General features: G+C 48.4%; 1 protein-coding gene and 1 pseudogene across 2 annotated transcripts in view; one reads left to right on the forward strand and one right to left on the reverse strand.

Annotated features, from left to right (window-relative positions):
* LOC119441731 (putative ATP-dependent RNA helicase Pl10) overlaps positions 1-24708 on the reverse strand; it is a 66473-nt gene that overhangs the window by 7313 nt on the left and 34452 nt on the right. For both annotated transcript variants that reach the window (XM_037706339.2, XM_037706338.2), the window contains exons 11-13: positions 24232-24422; positions 16012-16129; positions 161-335 (exon numbers count right to left, since the gene is read on the reverse strand). In XM_037706339.2, the coding sequence (XP_037562267.1) occupies positions 161-335; positions 16012-16129; positions 24232-24422 (484 nt within the window). The remainder of the gene's footprint in view (positions 1-160; positions 336-16011; positions 16130-24231; positions 24423-24708) is intronic.
* LOC119441733 (uncharacterized) lies at positions 19542-20830 on the forward strand (annotated as a pseudogene).

The raw sequence follows: 24708 nt of genomic DNA on the forward strand, positions 1-24708 counted from the left end.
TGCAAAAACTGGCCTTTTGCACCTGCTCCAGCGTTTTGAGAAACATTCCTTTTTAATAGCCTCGGGTTCCCTTTAACAAATGCAAATAAATCAGCAGTTTGCATGCAAGCATGGAGCCACGGCTCAGTTACACTGTAGAGATAAAGGGACAAGGTGTTACCTGCGTCCCCCAGAGCCACCAAAGCGGCGCTGGTTGGAGGAACGTTGCTCTGCCTGCACTTCCTTGGCCAGGCAGGCTAGCCAGTCCGGCAGTTCCTGCTTGGTTTCTGTTATCAGTTCCACAAGGTCCAGGGCCATGTTGCGGTTCTTCTCATTGAAGAAAGACGTGGCCAAACCTGCAGCAGCAGAAAAACAAAAATATCAGGATAAGTACGAGAAAATCTAGGAGTGTGCAATACCCAAGTATTACCGAATCGAATACAGATAAACGTGGATGTAACTGAATGTAATTTTTCTTTATATCCAGGTTTTCGTTACACATAGTTTTCGAATAAAAACTAGCATAGATCACACAAAAACAAAATGCAGACGAATGCAAATCCAAGTTAAGGGGGCGGACCCGGGTTCTAAAATGGTACAAAATAGGCGAAAAATTGATTTCCAGAAAAATACATTTTAGGAATCTTTGGGCCATCAAGCATCTGCCCTCAAATTATTAACACTGATTGCAATCGGTAAATAGGGAAGGAAAAAAAAAAAAGCTTTCAAAACGCCACGGGAGCCACGAAACTACTTGCAACAGGAAAAATCTGTTCAGACTTCCTGCGCACGCAGCCGCCAGCTGACCACCGCCTTCTTGGGCTTGTTTTGTTGCTGTTTTTTTTTTGTGTGCATTTTGCGCCAGCTCAAACTGAACAACCGCTATTGCTGCTTTTCCAAAGGGAGGTTCCGGTCTTCTGATTGGGCGGAGAGAGTGCGCAAGGCGAGCCGTATTGGGTGGCGAGCCGGTGCCACCCATTACGGCTTCGGTCTAGCCGTAATGGGTGGCACCGTATTGCGCCACCCATTAAATGGCTAGACCGAAGCAGCCATTTTGCTTTTTATTTTTGTTTTGCGTGCGCCACCGTCTCAGTCCTCCGTTGCTCCAAGTATTTGATGGTCGCCTGCTATGCTTGCGCTCGCGCACAGTGTTTTCGTCATGTGGTGACATGTCAGGAGACGCTCGCCTAAAGAAGATGCGTCAATCTTATCGAAAGAAACGAAAGCGTCCATAGAATGCACGGCTGAAGATCGTGGACGACGTTGCGCTGCCTGAACGGCCGGAACTACCTGTTGCGTCTGAAGCGGCGCATCTACCGACGCCATTTATTCTACTGGGCCTAGCTGGGGCACATCTGATATTACCGGATCGTCAGCCAGCGCCTGCAGCGGCATTCAAGACTGCATTGATACGGCATGCTATTCAGTGGGGCGAGTAGGCCGAGCACGCGAGAAGTGCAGCAATTTTGAAGAAGTGTCTGGCATCACAGTGCGCAATGGAGCGGAAATTCCAGCTGCTAGTCGCAAAAGCACCGCAAGTCACAAAATGAGCATTTAGACAGTAGCAGTGCTGCCACTGACGAACTGAGAGTTGGAGCAATTTTTGGAGCAGTGAAATCCCAATTTTGGAGCAGTTTGGAGCATCCAGATACAAATTTCGGAGCACTTTGGAGCTAATAAATGCCAGATGCTGGACACGTCCTAAGCTATTTCAAACACTTAAAATTGACAAGCGTAATTCCAGAAAGTATTTGCTTGCTGTAAAACAATGTTGCTCTGCCTTTAAATACACGAGTGTCCCTTTAAGGGGGGACGTGGGTTCTAAAAACTTTTTCTTTAGTTTTGGTTCTATCTGAACTAAACTTCACAGTTGAGATCAATGTTTCACGCTGATTTCAAATCTATAATTAATTTTTTTGATAGCTACTTTAGTTCAGAAAGTACTAAAATCTGAAAATGAATTTCATGAGTACTTCTTCGGGTTTTTTTTTTTTTTGAAATTTCTCCTTGTCAAAGGCAAAAAGTAAGAGCATGACTTTAATGCCAAAGACTTGCTCTAGGGGGTGATGCTATTTGTATTTGTTTGAAAGCATTATAAAGGTAAGAAAGGAGACCAACATTGACTGTGAATATATTTTTCTTATTTTCACTCATTGTTACTTTTGATTGTAATTTATAAAATGATGCTAGAGTAATAGAAATAGCATCACCCCCCCCCCCCCCAGATCATTTCATTACGAATTCACTGATACCAAGCTTCTTATTGTCACTCCACAACATCACAGAAAAAATCCCCGTAAGACCGAGTGCGGTGTGTAAAAACATCGAACTGAGAAAAATGCATTTGAAGTTTAGACAGCTGTAACTTTTTCTAGAATCCAGCTACAGCAATATTGTAGCTCTATTCAGCATTTTGTAGCTCTATTCTTCACAAGAATGACTATACTAAATATATGACTGGGTACTGTTCCATAAATCTGGGGAAAGCTTATTATATAGCCATGTACTGCCCCTAAACAGCATGAGAAACTACATTTACTTTACCACTTCATGTGCAAGTCTCAGTGGCCTGCACGCTAAATGAATACAAAAATTGAATAATAAAGTAGCCTTTCCATAGACAAATAAACTTGCACAATGTTCAAGTCAAAATTGATTCCCAATTTTGACCTAAATTGATTATAGTCATTCAACAACACTTCGCTCTGCCAGGGCTGTATATGCAGGGTCCTTTGCTACTACCAGCCTGGCCTGAGCATGAGACAGCATCTAGACAGTAATGAGCATCTAGACAGTAACGGGCATCTAGACAGTAATGCTACCAGCCTAGCCTTGGTAGCATTACTGTCTAGATGCTCATTTCGCGACTTCCGAAGCTTTTGCGACTAGTAGCTTGAATTTCCACTTCGTTGCACACTGTGATGCCAGAAACTACTTTAAGATCGCCGCACTTCTCGCGCGCTCAGCCGACTCGCCCACTGCCATATAAACGCAGTCTTGGATGCCGCTGGACGCTGGCTGATCATCCGATGACATCAGATGGGCCGCAGCTATGCCCAGTAGAATCGACGGTGACATTAATGTGCCGCTTAGGACGCAACAGGTGGTTCTGGCCGTTCCGATCGTGCCGACCGTTCGGGCAGCGCGCTGAATAGTACGCCGTATCAACGCGGTCTTGCACTAAATAGTATGCCATATCGACACAGTTTTGAGTGGCGCTGCACGCGCTGGCTGACGATTCAATGACATTAGATGGGCCGTAGCTATGTTCAGTAGAATCAACGGTGACGTTAGATGTGCCGCTTCGGACGCGGTGGTTCCGGCCGTTCGGGTAGCGCGCCTTCGTCCGCGATCTTCAGCCGTGCGTTTCATGGACACTTTCGTTTCTTTCCGTAAGATTAACGCGTCATCTTTAGACGAGCGCAAGACGAAAAGACGGCGCGTGAGCCGCGTGAACGCAAGCGTAGCAGACGACCACGAGAAACCTGGAGCAACGGAGGACTGATATGGCGATGCACGCAAAACAAAAATAAAAAGCAAAATGGCCCCCTCGGTGGTCGTACCAGCCAATGAGAGGCGCGAGACGGGGGGGGCTTGCCTTGCGCGCGCTCCGCCCAATCAGAGGCCCGGAACCACCCTTCGGAAAAGCGGCGAGAGCGGTCGTTCAGCTTGAACGGTGCCATTTTGAGCTGGCGCAAAATGCTCACAAAGAAGACAGCTACAAAACAAGCCCAAGATGGCGGCGGTCATCTGGTGGCTGCGCTGCGCCCACGGCACCTGCGGGACGTTTGAACAAAATTTGCCTGCCGCAGGTGGTTTCGCGGCTCCCGTGCCATTTTGAAAGCCGATTTTTTTCCTATTTACCAATTGAAATCAGGGTTAATAATTTGAGGGCAGGTGCTTGAAGGCGCAAACATTCCTAAAATGCGTTTTTTCCAAAAATCAATTTTTCGGCGGTTTTTTACCATTCTAGAACCTGCATCCCCCCTTCATTTAAATGAAGACAACAAACCTGTTCACACAGTGTGCTGTAAGTTTAGTGAAGCTGCTCAGATGTTGCCTTTTACATCGGATGATTTTTTTTCATTGACAGCTGACACTTTGTTATGTTTTCAGCAAGGCTCTAGCATCAGTCAGAAACACCTGGCCAGACAATGTCCAATGCTTCTCTGAGCCAGGCCAGCCTTGATGAGCCCCTCGTAACGTTCAGTCATCGCTTCAAACAACACCAGGTACTTTTCAACGGTCTGTTTTTACTCGTAAAGCTGAAGACTCTGTTCAGCAACTGGCTGATTCACAACTGGCGTAGACCGATTATTTCGACACCAGCAATTCAAACATGCTCGATTATTCGGATTACTTTGAGGCACCATCACTGGCCCATAAATTTAAGGTATAAGTACGACCAAAATTTCGGACACCTTAAGGTATATTCTATATAATTCGGACTCTGCCTGCACGACTGCGTGCTAATTTGACCTCCGAGTTGAGCGGAAATAGCAATATTTTGGTGTTAATACGTCGCTGGCATCGCCGCAGCATGGTGGTCGGCCATGTTGCAGACACCTCCTGGAAACCAAAACTAGCGAAGCCTAGTTAATCCAGCACCGGCCGCGCCCCAACCGTGAGGCAAGCAAACTCCGGTAAGCCGTTCGGGAGTGCATTCGGGTTGGCTCCACGCGTCCACCGCTTATTAATTGGCGTGTTAACTAGCAACAAGGTCGCAGCGACTTAAGTTGTTTAAGCGGCACCAACTACACCCTCGATGTCTCCGCCGACGAGGACAGTGACTTTCAAAAAACAAAAACTTCATTCGGCTATAATAGCGCGGTCGACTCCTGCGCGGCGATTTTGTAGCCATGCATTATACAGTATAGACCACTTATAACGTAACCGCTTATAGTGCAGGACCGGATATAGTGCGGTCTTTTCAGACTCCCGTTAATTTTCCCATAGCAGACCATGTATACACGTATCGCTTATAGTGCAGTTGCGGGAAACGAAATACCGGTTACAGTGCGGCTGCCTGGGAGTACGGAAGGCAGCGGAGACGGCGAACGCTCCCCTCAAACGGGCGCCCCAAGGATTGCTAGAGGAAGAAAGAGAGACGAAGTGGAGGAGAAGGACACGTGGTGCGAACGAACAGCCAGTGAGGCTGAAACCAGAATCTTGAGTGCGAGTAGTGAAATATCATGGCGCGCATAGCGAGTGAGGGCCACGAAACTGCCAAGGCCGGACAACGCTCGCTTCACGATAACGGCAGTAAACGAAACTTCAAGGAGCGGGCGGTGCCGGAACGGCACGGGGAAGGGCGCATGCAGAAACCACGGAATGTGAAGGAGGAGGGCAGCAGGGAAGCGGATTTCGCCTCGGCAACTCCGCCGCTTCGGTGGCTCCCCTCGCCCTCCCTCGTACCTCCCTCACTTTCGATGGTCACCGTGCGCGCTTGCCGCCGTGCAGGCGCCGCCGCTACAGCCGGCCCGGCGCCAGCTCCCCGAAGTTTCGTTTCCTGCCGTTATCGGGAAGCTGGCGTTGGCAGGCCTGAGACAGCGCCTCTGCTTCCCTCTGCGCCGTAGCCACAGCGTGCAAGGTCAACACGTAGAGGAAGCATAAAGGAGAAAGAAGGGTTCACTGCCATTTTCTACGCGTGGCTACGGTAACGTGGCTGAGACGTCGGCACGTACACGCATGTTTCGGCACAACGCAGTATCGGCGACCTTGCCATTTGAGAGAGGGTGAAATTTCCGCCGTATTTTCTTTTATTTTTTTTTTCGCACGCGACATTGGGGTCTCCAAGCTTTTACTCTATGGTGGTGCCGACGCAATGCCGGTCGGAGGCGCCGCCGCGTGATTTGGTTCGAATTAACGAGATTCGACTGCAAATTGAATGCAAACGTTCTAGCCGCATTCCTCGACTGTCGCACACGCGTGGCGGCTCGGTGTACATGTTTTGCATATGTGCGGGCCTTGAAAATTGTTGCTTTGGTTATACTTCGGATATTTGCGACTCCGGCGACTTACGTTATAAGCGGTCTACACTGTATGCCGCCCTTATCATCCACCATTTTCTGCCGGCTGATACCATATAACGCAGGCGGAACGCCGCTCTTATACCACTGAAGAAGCGCAAGGAGCGGCAGCGGAAAAGGCATCGCTACGAAATCATCGTCCTGTTGCCAAAGGTTAAAGATTCGGTGCATGCATTAATTGTACTTTCGTCTATTTGTGGCGACAGCATAACAATGGTAGAGATACGGACTGACCAGATCGTAGGCAAGCGTACATGCGCGCAAGACCCACGTTGACCAACTTCGGCTTTATTTTTGGACGATCCCTTTCTGGGATACTTTCACTTTCGCGACATTTCGTGCGACTAGCACTGGACACGTCGACGGATGATAGCGTTCCTGGCACACTACCAAGTATGCCGACGCTGACGCTAGTGATGCGAAATCCCACGAAAGCGAACGTATCCCCGAGAGTGGTCAACCGAGAATAATATCTTTTTTAGCCACTGCCGGAATAAATTCAGTTATTTTCTGGCGAATTTGCATATTTCCGGCTCCCAATTATTTGTACTTCTAGGCGGTTCCCATCGAGCCCGAATTATCAGTCACCGTTCGATTTACGAAGCTGCTTGAGTCATGCGCGCTACGCACGTCTGCGGGCCACTCCGGCCACACGTAATGCACAGGCACTAATTTTGGTGCACTTCGGCGCAAAATTGTGTATTTTTATCAGGATGGCGCAATCTGGCGCAAGAGTGGGAGGACTGCAGTAGTGCTACCAAGGCCAAGCTCCCAAAAAGGCACAAGCCAGCCAAGGACCCTGCATACAGCCCTGGCATGCTGTAGAACGAAGTGCTATTGAATGACATAAAATCAATTTAGGTCATTCAATAAGTATTCCATGCGTGCTTTTGACTTGAACACTGTGCAAGTTTATCTGTCTTTGGAAAGGCTACATTATTATATAACTTTGTATTTATTTAGCTTGCAGGCCATTGGAACCTGCACATGAAGTAGTAAATGCAGTTTCTCATGCTGGTTTAGGGGCAGTACATGGCTTTATAACAAGCTTTCCCCAGATTTATGGGACACTACCCAGTCATATATTTAGTATAGTCATTCTTGTGAAGAATAGAGCTACAAAATCATGTCATTAATATTGCTGTAGCTGGATTCTAGAAAAAGTTACAGCTGTCGAAACTTTGTGGCGATGCGAGACTCATGCGTCCCCCAGTGTTGTTTTCCCCGCATGGCCATGTCTCCTGTAATCCGGCTTTGCCGCGTGGCTTTACGGCGGCCGGTGTGGTCGCAGAGGATTACGGGAGATGGCACTAGCAGTGGTGCAACAGCCAAAATAGGTTTTGGAGCAATTTTTGGAGCAGGAAAATCTAAATTTGGAGCAGGTTACGGGGAAAAAAATTGTGTGTGTTGGAGCAGTAAATCCCAAATTTGGAGCAGTTTCACAAAGAACGCTTACTCATAAAACACCCTAAAATTTACCCTGCATAATAAACGCACCACCCAACTTTTTGCATTGGATTTGTGGGAGTATATACGGCAATTCACATTAGCAGCGTAGGTGAGAGCAGGGGCGTGACGTTCAGAGCGCGCGTTCAGTTTCGCCGTGCACGGTTCAATTAGGCCGCGCCTGGCGAAACTGAACGCATGCTCCGAACGACCTCGATCGCGCGTCAGCAGTGCACTGCGCACAACTTTTTCCGCCAAACATGGGAAAAGCACACATGCATTTCTCCGTGAGTGGTTCCCCTTCGTTTTTTCGTTCTTTCTTTTTTTTTCTGACGACGTGTCGCGATGTTCCGGCGGTAGTCGAAACATGCAGCAACTGTTTGACAATCTTTTGGTGTTTCGGCGGTGGCTTCTAGTTTCGGATACTATGGACGTCGGATAAAATGTCATTTGCTGTCGGATTATCAGGGTCCATTGTAACGAGTCCACTGTGTGTGTGTAATATACGACGAAAATCACGGGACACACAAAATTAGTATGTATATACCGATGGCTCTAAAGAGCCATCGCTAAAGAGCCATCGCATACGCAGAGCCATCTCATTGGCATTGTAGAAGTCTGCCACCTCACGGTTGCTGATAATGCGAGGCAACCTTTTGGCCACCCACAAAGCAGAGGCATCGCTGAGGCGGACTCGCAGCTAATGAACTCTACCGATGACACCGTTCCGGCTCTAGAAACCTTGTAACCAGCCGTTACTTGCCTTGAAGTCGGCGTGGCGAAAGATGCACTTAAAATCCTTGGCTTTCTGCTGCAGGATCGCACCACTTATGGGGACATTTCGTGCCCGCGCATCCAAAAACCATGTAAAAGCTGCCTTGTCCACAAGAGCATGCGTATATGTCAGCCTTTTTTCTTGCAACTTGTGCCCGACTCCAGTGTGTTGCGGATACCATCTGAACTAAAATTGTTGATAGGGAGCTGGCTGGGATGTTGAACCGAACAGCGACACCCTTCGTCTCGCCCATGGAAACCGCATCCACAATTGCAAGCTTGTCTTCCAAGAGACAGAACGTTGTGCTTCCTGACCGCAGAACTCATATTCACAGCAAACTGACACCACTAACAATGAGAGCACACCTGTCGCCAGACCGAGACAAGAGTAAGCTTAAACAGCGCCAAACCGAGCAGGCATAGTAGCGACACCTGATGTAACAATTCAGGGTGTCTAGAAAAATTCCAGAATGCAATTTCCCTGACTATTTTAGCTAAAACTACCTGACCTATACAACAGATGCCATTTTGTGGAAATGGCGTCCGTGAAGCATAAAAGCGTAGAAAAAACCCATTGCATTGCAGAGAAAAACATTTATTGCAACTGCCCTCATTCTCGAAATGCACTTCAATTACGATTTGAGAGTTTATTTCGTCCTGTAGGATGGAAGCTTCAAGTTGCGCTTCAGTGAGCACCCTTTGCTTTTTTTCTTGCAGCTCTTTAAGGAGGGGGGTTATCCTTACCTATTTTTCAGCCAAACATGGTAAAAGTTTGCCTGCTTGTTTACTTTCTTTTGATTTTTAAAAATGCAGTTATTTTTTCTGTAAGTTCATTATTTCATTACATAATTAGGAAAACAATGTCTTTTGTTCTTACTACCATAGACAAATAACCGCCACACAAAAATATACAAGTGACATATGGATCAATAGCAGAAAGCACGAGACTCACAACAAAGGAAGCACTTTTATTACTGGGTCAATATTTTTTACTTTATAGTACAGTAAAAGCTCGTTAATTCGCACCTCATTAATTCAAACTAAGTGGCACAGTCCAGCCTTGCTTTAAAGAGCCCCATGTATCGAAAAGCTAGTTATTTTGAACGCTAATCCGGCCCGCCACGGATAAATTGAACTGCGCGCCGCCGTAGCCAGCTCTGCTGTTAAGCGACACATGGCGCGACATACACCATCATCATCGCGTGTTTTTAGGGGGCAGCACTTACGTTTATTCGCAAATGTTCTGCCGCATCGTCACGGAGAGCAGGGATACGCAGTGCGTTCGGTGGCAACCCCGAGATCGGCCATTCTCTCCGTCGCCAGTGCAATCGCAACGTCTAAGCCTACGAGTGTGCCGTTGCTCTCTTTTGTTCTGTATGCGTCCGTCGGAGACCGACACTGCTCGCGTGCCGCTGTCGCCGCGCGGAAAGTAGCGTGCTAAAACGTTGAAGGAGAAATTGGAAATTCTGCGAAAGTGGATGCAGGGAAACAGAGTAAGAACGAAATCGTCAAGAAGCACGATATACCAAGAAGCACGCTGTCGACATACATCCGGAATAAGAGAACGATTGAGGACTCCTACGCGGCTGAAACTTTCGCCAAGGATCGGAAAAGGCTTAGTACAGCTAAGCACCCGGACCTGGAGGCAGCGTTGCTCACATGGATAAAGAAAAAACGGAGCCAGGATATCCCGTTGAGTGGCCCCATCATCGCAGTGAAGGCGGCCGATTTCGCGCAACGTCTGAACCATCTCTGACTTCGCCGCTTCGGACGGATGGTTTCACCGCTTCAGGGACAGACACGACCTCATTTTCCGTAGTGTGTGCGGCGAATCCAAAGCCGTAGACACGGAAACCTGCACCGTGTGGCGGAATGGTGCGCTACTAGACCACCTGAACAGGTATGCACCATCCGATAATGTTAATGCCGACGAGACCGCCTTGTTTTTTCAACTCTTATACCCGACAAAACGATCACTTACAAGGGGGACGTGTGCGCAGGCGCCAAACGTTGCAAAGAGTGTGCGACGGTGTTGCTCGGGGCCAACATGACTGGAACAGAGAAGCTCCCCCTATTTGTGATAGCGAAGTCACAGAAACCTCAACGTTTTAAGAACATCCGCACGCTGCCGGCCGACTATGCAGCAAATAAGCAGGCCTGGATGAAGGGCGAGCTTTTCAAGCAGTGGCTGAGGAAACTCGACCAAAAATTTGAACTCCGCAAGAGGCAGATTCTCCTCCTCGTCGACAACTGCTCGGCGCACAAGGTGGAAAACGAATCGACAGCCATTGAGCTCGTTTTTCTTCCGGCTAACTCCACTGCGGCTCTTCAGCCTATGGATCAGCGCGTTATAAAAATTTCGAAAAGCTTTTATAGACGCCACGTTCTCGAGAAGTTGCTCCTGTGCTCCGATAATGAGAAAAGCTACACCTTGACTGCGCTCACAGACCTGCACGTGCTTGTGCGTGCCTGGAATCAGGTAAGCACAGAAACAATTGCAAATTGTTTCCGGCACTGTGGTTTCGGAGCCCTTAACGCAGACGCTAATGAAGTTGAAGAGGATGTCCGCACACCAGTTCATGTACGGGAGGTGCTCGGCGATGTGGACTTCAGCGACTACGTGAATGTCGACAGCTGTGCGGCAGTCTGCGGTGCCGTGACCGATGATGAAATCGCCTAAGTCGTCTGCGAGGACGAAAACCCAGCAGTGGACGATGCCGACGCGAATGATGAAGATGATGTTGGTGAAACACGCGGTATGACCTTCGTTGGCACAGGTGATGGACGAACTGAATCACGCCCGGCTTTTCTTCAGTTTCGAAGAAGGCGAAGACGACGCTTTCCGGCTCATTCGAGCTCTGGAAGATAAAGCGGCAGCAATCGCTTTCAGAGGCAAAAAGCAAAAAACTATTACGGACTTTTTTTGCAAATAAATGTACCCAGAGGTCTTCTACCTCTTTCTTTTGTCATCATTTGTGGCCTTTTCTTAATCACTTTCGTTAGTTCGAATTTTGGTTAATAAGAACTCGTTAAGTGTCCCCATGAAATTCGAATTAACGAGCTTTTACTATACACTGAACTTCATTGTTTTGAACATGAACATGCATTGGTCACACAAAAGACAAAATTTAAAAACTTACAAAAAAAAAAACTTGAAGTGCTTCCTATGTTGTGTGCTCCGAACATCTAGCTTCAAGCTGCAAAAGGAATTATATTCTATCCGTAATAGCTACTGATGTATTACAGTACATGATTGCTGGGTGTGCAAAATATTTTGAGAAAATGAAGAAAACAACCAAATCTCACGCCCTATAGTGTTTCCTGCTGCTCTCTGTAGACGCTGTATGCACTGCGAACCATCTTCACCATCCTGTCGGTAATGTCTAATTCAGCTACACTACCTGTCGCCAAGGCCGCATCATGCACCTACTCTCTGTGCTATGAGAGATTCTTCTTTCAAATTCTCAACAAGGCACTGTTTGTTGACAGAAAAGCCTCTCTACCGCAGCGATTCCGTGAGATAAGCACAAGTTTCACAAAGAACTGCAGCTCCTTGTGATCATGAGAACATGTTTTCCCACAGAGTATCCAGCCTCTGTTACTCCCTGTCAAAATGTGTCAGTTGTTCCTGTGTAGTGATTTCTGAGTACACCTTAACGTAGGAGCGATGGGCTCACTCTGCTTGCAAGCCAGTCATTCAGTGGTGCTCAGTAGGCACTTCAAGTGCCAGAGTAAGCCGCATGGGGCCTGGCTTTAAAGATAATGCAAAGACAGGGTCCAAACAGCCTGCACCCACAGCCAATTTGTACTTCAGCGGCGCACCACCATTTTCTGTGCACAAGTCTTGACAAATGACATGCAGCATTTTTTCAAGTTCAACATTGCAAGCTGTGAAAACTTTTTGTTCTTTCAAAGCTCGTTTTCTGCCGAAAATCGAAGGTTGAATGCGGCTACATTTATTGCATTTTCCGGTATGCTTCATCAACTTGGCAATTTGTGTCTGCACCATCGAAAACTTCCCTTTTCACAATTCTTGACAGCTGTGAATGCAGAATGCTCTCTAGTGATGCTGAAAGGAATGGAACCATCGGTTTATCTGTCTGAAATTCTTGCAGAAAGGGTTTCAATTCCTCAGTCAATAGAAAGAGCGAAGGCAAGCTTTGCAGACAAGACCCGATCAGACACAGCCTCATCGACCCACTTTGAAGCTTGAGCCTGTTGGCCTCTGATGCGCTTTTTTCTTTACACTGCAGCACAAACACAATGAGGTGTGGCAGAATCTCCAGTGCCATACAGATTACACTACTGTTCTCCAGCCACTTCACTGCACAGAACTTAATGGGAAATTTCGAGCACCCCGTGAGGCTGACAAAGTCTGCATGACGTGCAGGAACACATCTGAACAAGTTGTAAGCGCTTCAAAGAAATATCAAATCCCAGCCAGATGCAACATGGCAAGCTTTATAAGCACCATTGATTACATGGAGGCTAGAGCTTCCTTTGTCGAGGACATGGCTCTTATCTGACTCGCAAAGCTCTTCGTTCAGAGACCGCAGACACATAAAATCGACATTTGGCCCGTCCATGGACACTTGCAGGACTTTGTTTCCTTTTATTTCCTGCACGGCTTTCTGAAAAGCTCACGCCAAGTCTTCAGTGCACGTGTGACCTAAGAAACAATGTGTAAGGTATCGAGTCTTCCCGGTGTCGTCAGCAGCGTCCCAGTACTTAACGAGAACATCCATTTGTTGTTTCTGGTGACCTTGCTTAGCAACTTGTCGAAACAGACTACCAGGTAAGGCAGAATGCCGAGTCTAGAAAGCAACATAATCCGAAAGTATGGTGCAACACCATGGCAAAGGGTGTACTATACTTTGTCTTTACACAGCTGAACTCTTGCAGCTCCCTCAGAAGTGGGAAACATTGGGGGAAGAAGTGCCGCAGAACGAAAAGATCCACGTTTCATTATGGTATTAAGACACCAAATTATTTCTGATTTAGTCACATTGTTCTTCAACAAAAAACACCCATTGACACTTGCACAGGAGCTGTAGTGTCACTGCAACTTCGGTGCGCAGATTCAGCGCTACTGCCAAGTGAGGAGTCTGTTGGGCTCTTAAAAAAATAGTTTTGGCAGGGAAGCACTTGTGAGAAAATTCAATGCAGCAATGTGCTTGTTGCTAGAGGCACGACTTGAAACTGCCTTGTGACCCATGCTGCTCAGCAAAAATGTTTTGCGGCAAACTGCACACATGGCTTAGTGCGAATCCAACTGGCGTAGTCTGAGACACTTGGGTTCACCCAGTCCATGTTAAACAAATACTTCTTGCCTCCTGACATCTTCGATGAAAAATATTTTGCAGCGCACGACACTGAAACTCGGGTCTGAAATGCTGCAGGTACAACGGATTTTTTCTCTCCAAAATATGATGTCACAGAAACATACAGTACGTTCATTTCAAATCACAGAAACACCTAGTCGCCGACATCGTAGCACACCACAATTCGCACCATGCAGGAACTCCAGGAAAGCGCAACGCTCACAATTCACACATCCCCAGTTGCAGTGTAAAAAACAAAAAGACGTCGCCATGTTGGATTTACTGCGTGCGGCTTGTTGTGGCTCGGCTCGACATGCTACGCGACCCTGCCTCTGCAGCCAGGACGCGCAAACTAATTTTAGTGGAGGTCAGTACACGCAAACGATAGCAATAGGTGACACCTAAAACACGCAGTGTTCCACTTCGATTTTGTAATTCTGGCTCATGACGTCTTGAAAGCATTGCCTTCAAAATTCACTACAGTAAAACCTCGTTAATTCGATTTCACGGGACCGAAAAAAAATGTCCGAATTAACCGAATGTCGAATTATCGAGGGTACAAAAAAAAAAAAAACAGTAAGCAAATGCTTACTTGCCAGTACACTTTTATTTACTGAATTAATGAGCAAATCCTGTTTCTGTTTTGCTCAAAAGCTGCGTGGAAGCTGCAGTTCTCGTCATCTCATGTTTGATTTGCTCTTGTAGCGGCGATGGCCTTGCGACTTCCTAGGCAGCGTGATCGTTGCGCGCGCCTTCATCCGAGACTCATTTTGCACTACAGCGCGCACATCCCGATTATTTTTTCGCCAGCTAGTCGCCAACAGATTATCCGTCACGATGTAGCTGGTGCTCTTCATTCTCGACAGCTTTGCACAGAGTCAAAACGAAACTACCGTTTGCCGCAACAACTACGGACGATACCGCAGCCGCTATCGGCGAGGTTATGGATGGCAACTCCGTAGTCTTGAAGGCACGCGGCCGGGTCGACCCGCACAATGAATCAAAAACTACTGTTTGCTACAACCGCTGCGGACGTGATCAAGGACGGCTATCTTGCAGTTCTGAAATCACGTGGCCGGCGCGGCGCGCACGCCGATTCAAAACGAAACTACTGTTTGCCGCAAGTGCTGTGGACGAAACCGTGGGGGCTATCGACGCAACCATGGATGGCGCTTACGCAGTTATGAAGGCACGCGGCCAACGCGGTGCTATGCGTGCCATAAAAGGCAAGAGTAAAGGCTTTAAAGGCAAAAATAGTTACGAAGCATTCTGGCATTGCAGTCATTAACGTACGATTTCCACTGATGACTATAGCGATGCGGACTCCGCCGCTTCGTTTCGGTTGGACGCTATCGCCGTTGTTGCTCTTTTGCACGGTACATTTGGGGTGCTCCGCGCTCGCCAAGCTCCGAGAGTTGTCCGAATTAACCAATCTGCGTACAAATACATCCGAATTAACGAGAGTTTGATTGCATTAAATACACGCGCCTGCCCGGACCTGAGGACGAGTCCGAATTATCCTACTTTCCGAATTACCAGGGGTCAAATTAACAAGGTTTCACTGTACAAAAAAAAAAAAAAAAAAATGTGCGGAGCGTGTAATTTGGACACCACCTATCATCGCTTTATGACAGTGTCATTCCCCCGATGGTCGGCCATTCCAAAGCGATCGGCTTTGCAAGTCATTAGTGTGGACAGGCCCCAGCCAAACTAGTTTCCCCCAACTTGTCTCGCCCTTGATTGACGAATTCTCCGACCATTTCCTGACTTTTACAGGTGGCTCAAAATTCTGACTTTTCCCGGTCGCCAGGCACCCCGCAATTACATAGGCAAAAGCTGCAAAACATGGCCTTCGTGATGGTTCGCCGGCCCAGCTGCAGCAATGGTGTGCCGGCTGACAATCTCGAAGACCATGTGAGAAAGCTGCTCCGCTTGCCGCGAAGCGGCGCTAGCCATTCTAGTGGCTCTCGTATCATCGCAGCACGCACTCGCCCACTGCGATCGTATGGATTCTTCTCGCAGCCTACCCATTATATTATATTTTTTAAAATTACAAAATGTACGCATTGTGCATACGAATTCTTACTAAAGTTACAGTTCAAGTTATTAAATGATCAGTGTCACAAATTCGTTACATGGAGGTCACAAATACATGGGTTTCTATGTGGATGGCGTTGGGATTGAGAAAAATTCGTAAAATCCAGGAATTAATTAAACAAAGGTTCATTACATACAGTTATCTGTATCTGGAAAACTGGATATGTATTTTTTTTGCAATACCCTGACATACACATCACAAGCTCTCTATGTAAAAGTTTTATGAAACTTCACTGAAAAAGCACATCGGAATTTATTTTCATGGAAACAAACTTGCCTTACTCGGATACTGATTGGGTCTTGGAGATAGAAATACTGTGTACGTGTTGAGCAAGAGAGAGAAAGAAAAAATCTCGAAGACTTACCCAGGTTGCCCACACGGCCTGTACGGCCAATTCGGTGGACATACTCCTCGATGTCACTGGGCAAGTCGAAGTTGATTACATGCTTCACATTTGGAATGTCCAAACCTCTTGCCGCAACCTGCAACATGCACAGCCCGTCTTCAACATGTGCAAAATAAAACTAGTGCTCAAGCCAAACACAAACTTTTCACCAGCATTTCTGGAACGGATGCAGCACAAAATAAGTGGCAACCGAAAATAAAGAGTTTAATTAAATAAATCAAATTATGGGGTTGTACATGCTGAAACCATGATCTGACTGTAGTGGGGGGCTCCGGGTTAATTATGACCACCTGGGATTCTTTAATTTGCACCCAACCATGGCATGGTACATGGCCAATTTTTGCATTCTGCCCCCATTAGCAACGAGGCAACTGCAGATGCAATCGCACTCATGACTTCGAGCTCAGCAGTGCAATGTCATAGCCACTGGGCTACCGTGGTGGGTACGAGGGGTTTGCTACAAGAAAATTACATGCGTAACTGCCAAATTAGGAGGCCTGTATATCGCCGAAAACTACCAGTACCAGCTACGAAAGAATGGGAACCAAGGCGCTCGATTTTATTCGTCATAACCACATAAAGCCAACAGACAACAAAGCCAAGGAAAGCATCGGGGAAATTAAGTGTAGTGGAAATTGGAATGTAGAAAATAATGAAGAAAAGGGAAATGAAAGTGGAAAAAAAGATAACTTGTCGCCGGCGGGAGCCGAACCCGCAACCTCCGCATTACGCGTGCGTTGCACTACCAATTGTGCTACGGCGACATACGTGGCCGCGCACAACCAGCACTTCTTCCTTAACGCATCTTTCTGTCAATGCGACACATAGCTGGCAAAGCTAGGCACAACCTCCGTAATTGCCATCTCAAAGGCCACACCTACTTGTGCCGCGCCGCACATCAACGATGCTTGCGTGTGGCGTGCTAAAGACCAGTGCCTCCACTTCTCTCTCACTGCAGTGCACTGCACTGTGCTCACGCATCTAGGCGTGGCCTCCAAGATTGCGTGAAACAGGCACGAGCCGGCCAAGCCAAGTTGGCACTTTCACGCAGCGGAGCCGCAGGGCCACGAGAAAGTGGCGGATCAGATAGTTTTGCTTTCACGGGCCGAATGCGTCGGTGTTTCTGGTGCTGTGCCAAGCTCTGCCGGTATACTTTGACAGGTTTGCGAAAGTGAAACTACAGTCGAGCCCGCTTATAATGAACCTGAGCGTCACGCGGCGTCCGTTCGTTATATCCCGCATTATATCTTACTGCATTTGCCGCCAGCACATGAGTCATCGTGCGTTTTGTCCGGCAGCATCTGATAAAATAACTGTTTCATCTGCATCATACATGTCCTGCTCCGTGTAGCTTGCAATAATGGCTCCATTTGCTACCAGCCAAGTGGCAATGTCTTGGTCGCTTGCTGAAGCCGCCTCACTGACAATCGATTCAAAAACGATCCCATGCCGCACTTTGAAGTGATGTAGCCAGCATTGCCTGGGCAGAAGTCGGGAAAATCTAGCAAGAATGCGAATTTCTTGGCTTTGCCCAGCATCACTGGCCCACTCATCGAAATGTTGCGAGTGCGTGCGTCCACGAACCACTTGAGCAGCGCATCCGCATAGGTGGCGTTCCGCCGGCACTTTCTGTTGTCGGCGTCGGAGCTGGCTATCTTTTTCTTTAGAATCATCGAGATTGTTGATTTCGACACGTACTTTTTCACCAACTTGCAGTTCTTTGAACCTTGAGATAGTTCCCTCAAAATGGATCGCTTTGTTGCCATGTCCAGCGCTTTTAGTTTCGTGACCACTGCAGGCACGGCAGGTTTCCTGTCCGCTAACATGGATGCAACTCAAACAGAACTAGGACCAAGCGATCGCACCACACACACACACACTGACAGGGCGAACAAAGCGCCGCAATTGATGGAGCAAATTTACACGTGCGACAACCAAGCAAGGAAGCGTGGAGACCAGTGTTGTTAGGTGGCGCAAAGTGATATAGCCAAAACAGAAGGATGTTTTCGCCCAAAAGTAGCCAACCATTCAGTCGGACGCTGATAGCTAATGTAGCCATTTCTGCTTTATAGCGTAAAATGACAGAAGAATGAGTCATGGAAACAAACTACAGTTAAGGGGAGACGCGGGTCGAAAAGTCGCAGTTTTCCGGAAAAGTTTCGCTTTTTTTTTTCCGGTTGTATTGGCATCCTTGGACTATAATCTTTTACTTCTGAAAATATCAAGCTGAAGTTCGCGCGAGAAATTATCTAAAAATGCTTCCAAGTGGGCAGCGGTGATGTGAGAAATGCGCGAAAGTCGCCAAAAATGGCGAAGTTCGCGGCGTCCTGTCGCGAAAACAACGCGTTGGCCGCCATTTGCAATCGTGCACGCATGCTGCGAAGGCCGTCCCCTTCACAATCCATTAGTAGCCAGTCTCGTAGCTTCACGCAGAATAAACAAAAAACAAGAAAAACAACGCGTACGTCACGCGTTTTGAATATCGCGGCAAACAGCGCGAGGCCGCCATTGGACGGCGGTGCGCTCCACCCCCCCTCCTATCTCTCCGGCAAAAGAGCGAAGCCTCGGACGTCGCGGTCGAGTTGTGCTGCGTTTCTCTGCATTTTTGCGTCATGGCAAGCCCCAAGAAGCGCAGTCTAGATAATCGAAAGTTCAGAACTCGCCACAAGTATCGAGGGAAACGGCGTCGGACGCTTCCCAAAGCGACGCTCCGACTTCGGATAGGCCTAACACCGACACCGAACACCGCGACAGTGGTTGTGAAATAGCCGCGGCCGTGGAATTCGTCAGTGCATCCCAAAGGAAGATTGGATTCTTCGAGAGTGAACATAGACAAGTAGATGCTGCTACTGCCAACACGCTGCTTTGCGAAATCGATGCGCTGACGGCACTTGTGGCGGGTGCGCAATGCCCAACCTGCCGCGAACGGAAGCTCGGCGTCCGAGAGGCAGCTGGAAAGCGCAAAGGGCTTTCGGCATTCCTTGAACTGTGCTGTGAAAATCCCGATTGCCCTGAATCTGCACTTTCGTTCACGCACACGTCGAGACGTACTACTTCGGCCGGGAACCAAGGGACGAGCGCTCGTTTCGACAGCGGCAGCTCGCGTGACAACTTTGCTGTAAACGTGAAGGCAGTTCTGGCAGCACGCGCTATAGGCGCAGGCCATGACCAACTTTCACGATTTTGTGCGATTCTCGGTCTTCCGAGCCCGATGCATCACAAAACATTCAACGGCATTTCCAAGAAGCTCCATGGTGCGGCGATGACGGCAGTGAGCAAAAACATCACGAAGGACGCAGTCGGCGGCAGAGATGTGCCAGTCATGTTTGATGGCACCTGGCAGAAAAGAGGTCATAAAAGCCACAATGGAGTGGGCACAGTCGTGTCCCTGGACACGGGGCTCTGCCTCGATTTTGCTTTCGAACTACTGCCATGCTTGCAGTATCCACAGGGACCTTGGGGAGGATGAAGAAACACCGACTGCTCATCCCACGCAATGGAACCTGCGGCAGCTGTCAATATATGGCAGAGGACCTTGTCTTATGAAACTCCACTGCAATTCACCAGCTTCCTAAGTGATGGTGACAGCAAGGCCTACACTGCAGTCTGCGAGGCAAATGTGTACTGTGACACACACATTGACAAAGAAGAGTGCACTAACCACGTTGCAAAGCGCTTGGGAACTGCGCTACGGAAATTGGCAACACCACTGCCACGAGGTGAAAAACTGAAAGATGCAACAATAATGAAACTACAAACATACTACAAGATCGCCATCACGAGCAACAAGGACAGTGTTCGAAGTATGTACACTGCCATATGGGCATCGTATTTTCATTGCTGCTCTAGTGATGGTGCCAGTAGCCACAACTTTTGCCCTGCGGGACCAAATTCGTGGTGCAAGCACAAGCGTGCGGAAGCACTGGGGGAGCCTGCACCGCTCCACACCCCACTGTTGACGAAGGCTCAGGGATTGGCAATTATGCCTATCTACAAGCGGCTTACAGAGGAGAAACTCCTTATTCGGTGCCTTCATGGCAAGACACAGAATGCAGCCGAATCGCTGAACAGCAAGATATGGCTGCTATGTCCAAAAACAAAGTTTGCCTCCAGAACAACTGTGGAGACAGCCACCGCTCTTGCTGTACTCTGGTACAATAAAGGCCACAGGGGCTTTGAAGAAGTGCTCGAAGGCATTGGAATTCTCCCCTCACGAGATCTGGCACACATGGTGACCGCTGTGACGTCATGCGCATCAGGAAGATGAACCTGAAGCAAACTACAGAAGCGAGGGCACACCGTCGCAACACAGCGAAGAGAGCTCGTGTCGAGGACACTGACCGCAAGAGCCGTGAAGGACCAAGCTATGGTGCGGGAGACTTCTAGACACTTACAGTGCATTCAGTGCAAGCTGCTTTTCATTGTGCCCCAATTTGATGCAAAAAGAATGGTTTCCTAATAAATGCCAACTTTCCAAACTTTCGAACTTGTTTTTCTCATTTTCATTTTTTTTGACAATTTCACGTTTTCCGGGCAGCCTTTTAGACACTTATACTTATTGTATAGTAACGAAACTTGGCACACATTCTTCAACACATGCAGAATGCAAATATCTATTTGAAATTGTAATGCCTACCAGCATTAGTTGTGAAAATATTAGGTTATTGTTTCAAGGGAGATTGAAAATAATTAGTCATTCAATACAATTTTTTTTTCTTGGTTCCAATATTTCTGTGACATATCTGGATAGATATTTGCACTTCACAATCTACCAAGAGTCAAATAGGATCAGACACAATGCTTTCACTGAAAGTTAAGTACATAAAAGAGTACCCGCAAAAAATGTAACTTTTTGCTATTGTGCATGGCATAACTCAATAACTATAGCAGCTATACAAAAAATGATTGCATATTTGAAATCTGCATGAAAAACTGTACTAATAACAAAATTTTCAAGTGTCTATGACTAGAAATAAAAAAAAAGTTCTTTCGAGGAGCGTCTCCCCTTAAACGTGCTTATAACGAACCTCCATATAACGAATTCCTGGATATAACGAAGTTTTTCGATTCCCCGCCTTTACTCCATAGAAGCACATGTATTTGAGACCTCTATGTAACGAAGTGGCAGCGGGAGACCCCCTCGATATAACAAATTTCCCCCTCCGACCACCTAGAGATTTCGCCCCAAATTTTGTCATTTTTGCGCGAGCAGCAACCGGAATCGCCTTCTCCGCCGCGACGGAATGCGAAGCGAGCGCACGTGTGCGAGGCCGCCCTGCATCCCTCGACCCGGCGATCTTGCCGCCGCGGGCGTGACCTTTCCCCCTCCCTTAATTCAAATCTGATCTTGCCGCTTGCTGCAGCTGGCCTAGCCCGCCAAGCCGGCACTCTCTCCTTTTTCAGCTGATGTTGCCGACGCACTGGTACACGCTGTGGCACGTCAGACTCGATGTGCGCGGACACGCGCTGTCAAACGCTGGCGGCGTGTGGAAGCGCCGCTGGAGAAGCGAGCGAAGTGACCTTCGTGCTGTTGTCTATCGCTTCAACGCAAACTGAGCGCCGAGAACACACAGCACGCAGAAAGCTACGAGCCGCCGACGCACCTACACTGCTAGACTCTGCCCCAACGCAGATCGCTTTCAAGATACGGCCTGCGCGACCTCGCGCCGCCCCGCTATCCCCCCCCCCTCGCTGGTGCCTCGAGCGCAACGGAAGGCGCGCTTCCTCCCTGCTTTTCTTGCGCACGCGAGATTCAGACGCGGTCGTCGGGTCCCCTCGCACGTTTTCACTCGCACATACAGCATACGGCGCGCGGCGACTGCGTTATCGCCCTTGGACTTTAGGGTACGGCCACGCTAGCAGCAAAAACACACAGCAGAAACGCGCGGCAACGCGTCATGGCGGCAAAAGCAGCAGGAATCGGGGGTCTTGCAGCGTGCCGCGCGAAATGGGTTTGATTTCTGCGGCACATGCCGCGTGCCGCGAGATGAAGAACCAATCAAGAGCGACGAGGGTGACGTCACGAAGCCATCACAACCGGAACGCCGCCGGTCCGCGCCGGGTTTTCAATCGACGATCATCGTCTCTCGCATGAAACAACGAGCGCTCGCGGTGTTGCTCGCTCGTTCGGAGTAAAGCCCCTATATATAAAAGTAGCGTCACGCTTTGAAGAATGCCGCCGCCTCCTCGCACACCCTGTCCGAGGCCGACGCCGCGTCGGTATTGGCCTAATGGCATCACGTGGACCGTCGAGCCCCCGGGCGCTGGCTGCGTTTGTTTACGATCACGCTCCATCGCCATTTTCACGCGAGAAGCGTCTACTGACTGGCGAGGAGCACGACGATAGCGACGAACACAGTCGGTGATCGTCGAATCTGATCAGCGGTGAAAGATAAACAAGTGCACGTGTTTCGAGCGGTGTAGGCGGCGCAACGGTTGAAAAAACAGCACGAAAGAGGAGAAACGAGGAGGAGGGAAGGCGGAGGAGGAGAGTGTCGCTACTTTTTATATATAGGGGCTTTAGTTCGGAGAGCGCGGGAGATCTTATCGGGCTGCCGCGCGTGCCACGGTGGCCTCGCAGCAAGGCGCTGACACGCGGCAACTTGACGCTCGCTGCATGACGCGCGCGTTTTTTTGCCGCTAACGTGGCCGTACCCTTATATACGGAATATCTCTGAGCCAAACCAATTTTAGGGCCACAACATGTCATGGACACCATCTTTTATATAGCAACTACGGATCCAAAGGGCCATACTTTTGATGGCGGAAACCGAAAATACGTCATCGTTGTCACCCCGGCACGTTGGGCGGCCAATGCCATCGTCAAGCCACCAAGCCAAGCGACATGTAAAGTCAAAATGGCCGCTCGGGCTGGCGCGGGGTGGCAGTTCGCAACGTATGATGCGGGAACGGTCCCACAGTTGCGACGCAACTGTGGGGTTACCAATGCATAGAGTTCTATGGGAGCTGTGCCGCGACCGGTCGAAAACGACGTAACAGCTGGGAAAACGCAGCCCCCGGGAACGTAACAGCGAGGTTCTACTGTAACACTATACGACGCTACGACCCCATCGTGACGCTCGCTCTTCGTTTCCGATGCCTCGCGCTTGTGCGAAACGACACGTGTCCGGTACCTGGTGTGACATTCCGAGGATGAGTGCTTCGACAAAAACGGAAAACGGGTGCGCGTTACAATTGAGGGCGCGTTAAAATCGAGTAAATACAGTAAACGTTTATTTTTCGAATTTTCGTGACGAACCTGCATATAACGATGAAATAGGTGGTGGTTCGATGGAGGAGTTTCTGAGTGCAGATAGTGCTGCCTCGTTCTGTGAAGAGATCTCCGACGGGGCGATCGTTGTCAAGGCGTTGTGCGACAGAGGCGACGACAGCAGCGGCAGTGACGACGATTTTGACAATGGCCCGTCTCACCGACCCCGATGTTCAACCAAAGTGCAATGTCGTCGATCGAGTCGCTCATTGATTTAATGGACGCTAAATTACAGCCGCCAGTGTTGGCGCAGCAGCAGAACGCGATGCACATGGCATTGTGAATCCGAAACTTCTGCGAAAGCAAGTACAGATTTCTATTTCAGTGCGTCTAACGATTGAGGCGCTATTTAGAATTATAAATGAACATTTCATTCTTCACAGCCTACTTTCTACAACGTCGATATCTTAATATCTTATTACAAGTGTCAAATTTGGTTTCGGAGCTACAAAAGTATATTTGGCAGTTTTTTTCTTTTTTTACAGCACTCCAGATGTAACGATTATCGGTTATAACGATGGGATTTTTCATATTTCTTGATATCATTAGTGGACTGCACTGTATGACCAACTATTTTGACATAGCCAAGCTACTCCCATTCATTGCAGAAGAGCAGCAACATATGATTCCCCCATGCAATCCATGCTACCAAGGATGCCGACACATCAAAGTACGGAGCTAGTAAGCTTACGAAGGCAGGGCTTGTCAAGACATGTGGCTCAGCACGCCACACATGGCACTGAGGGATCCCGAACACTAAATCACAAGATGCAAAAGGATACTAGACAATAAATACTCCTATTAAATCTCTAGGGGCATCATTCTTAAACCCCTTACGTCTCATTCCCGGCCAATGCAGCAACAGTTGTGCAACAACAGAGTGCGCAGCAAAATGTGTCGATACTCACAGCCGTGGCCACCAGGATCGGGGTGCGCCCTGTACGGAAGGACCAGAGGGCCTCCTCACGCTCCCGCTGGGTACGGTCCCCGTGGATGCTGGTCACCGGGTAACCCTCCTTGAGCAGGAAGTGCTCCAGCGAATCCGCACCTTTCTTTGTCTCCACAAAGCTCAGTGTCAGCGAGTCCGATGCAGTCGCATCTGGAAGACAAACAGCCGTCAAAATGTGACTACTCCAGAACCGGTGTTGCTTTAGAAGGAAAGCTACTTCAACCTCAGCTCAGTCAACCAACATCACCTGCATGTTGTGTGTGCATGTAAGGGCGTCATAGGATAGTCGTGCCGACACGCTTGTCTGACCAAGTGACTAGGGCAACTGTCACACCAGGTCGTTAGCATTACAATCAACGCCAAGAGTTACCACTACCACGCATTTTAGAATTGGGTTTGCGAATTATGAACCTTTAGCATTAATGAAATAGCAATA

Source organism: Dermacentor silvarum, chromosome 2 (genome assembly GCF_013339745.2).
Source record: "Dermacentor silvarum isolate Dsil-2018 chromosome 2, BIME_Dsil_1.4, whole genome shotgun sequence".
NCBI classification, from domain to species: Eukaryota; Metazoa; Arthropoda; class Arachnida; order Ixodida; family Ixodidae; genus Dermacentor; species Dermacentor silvarum.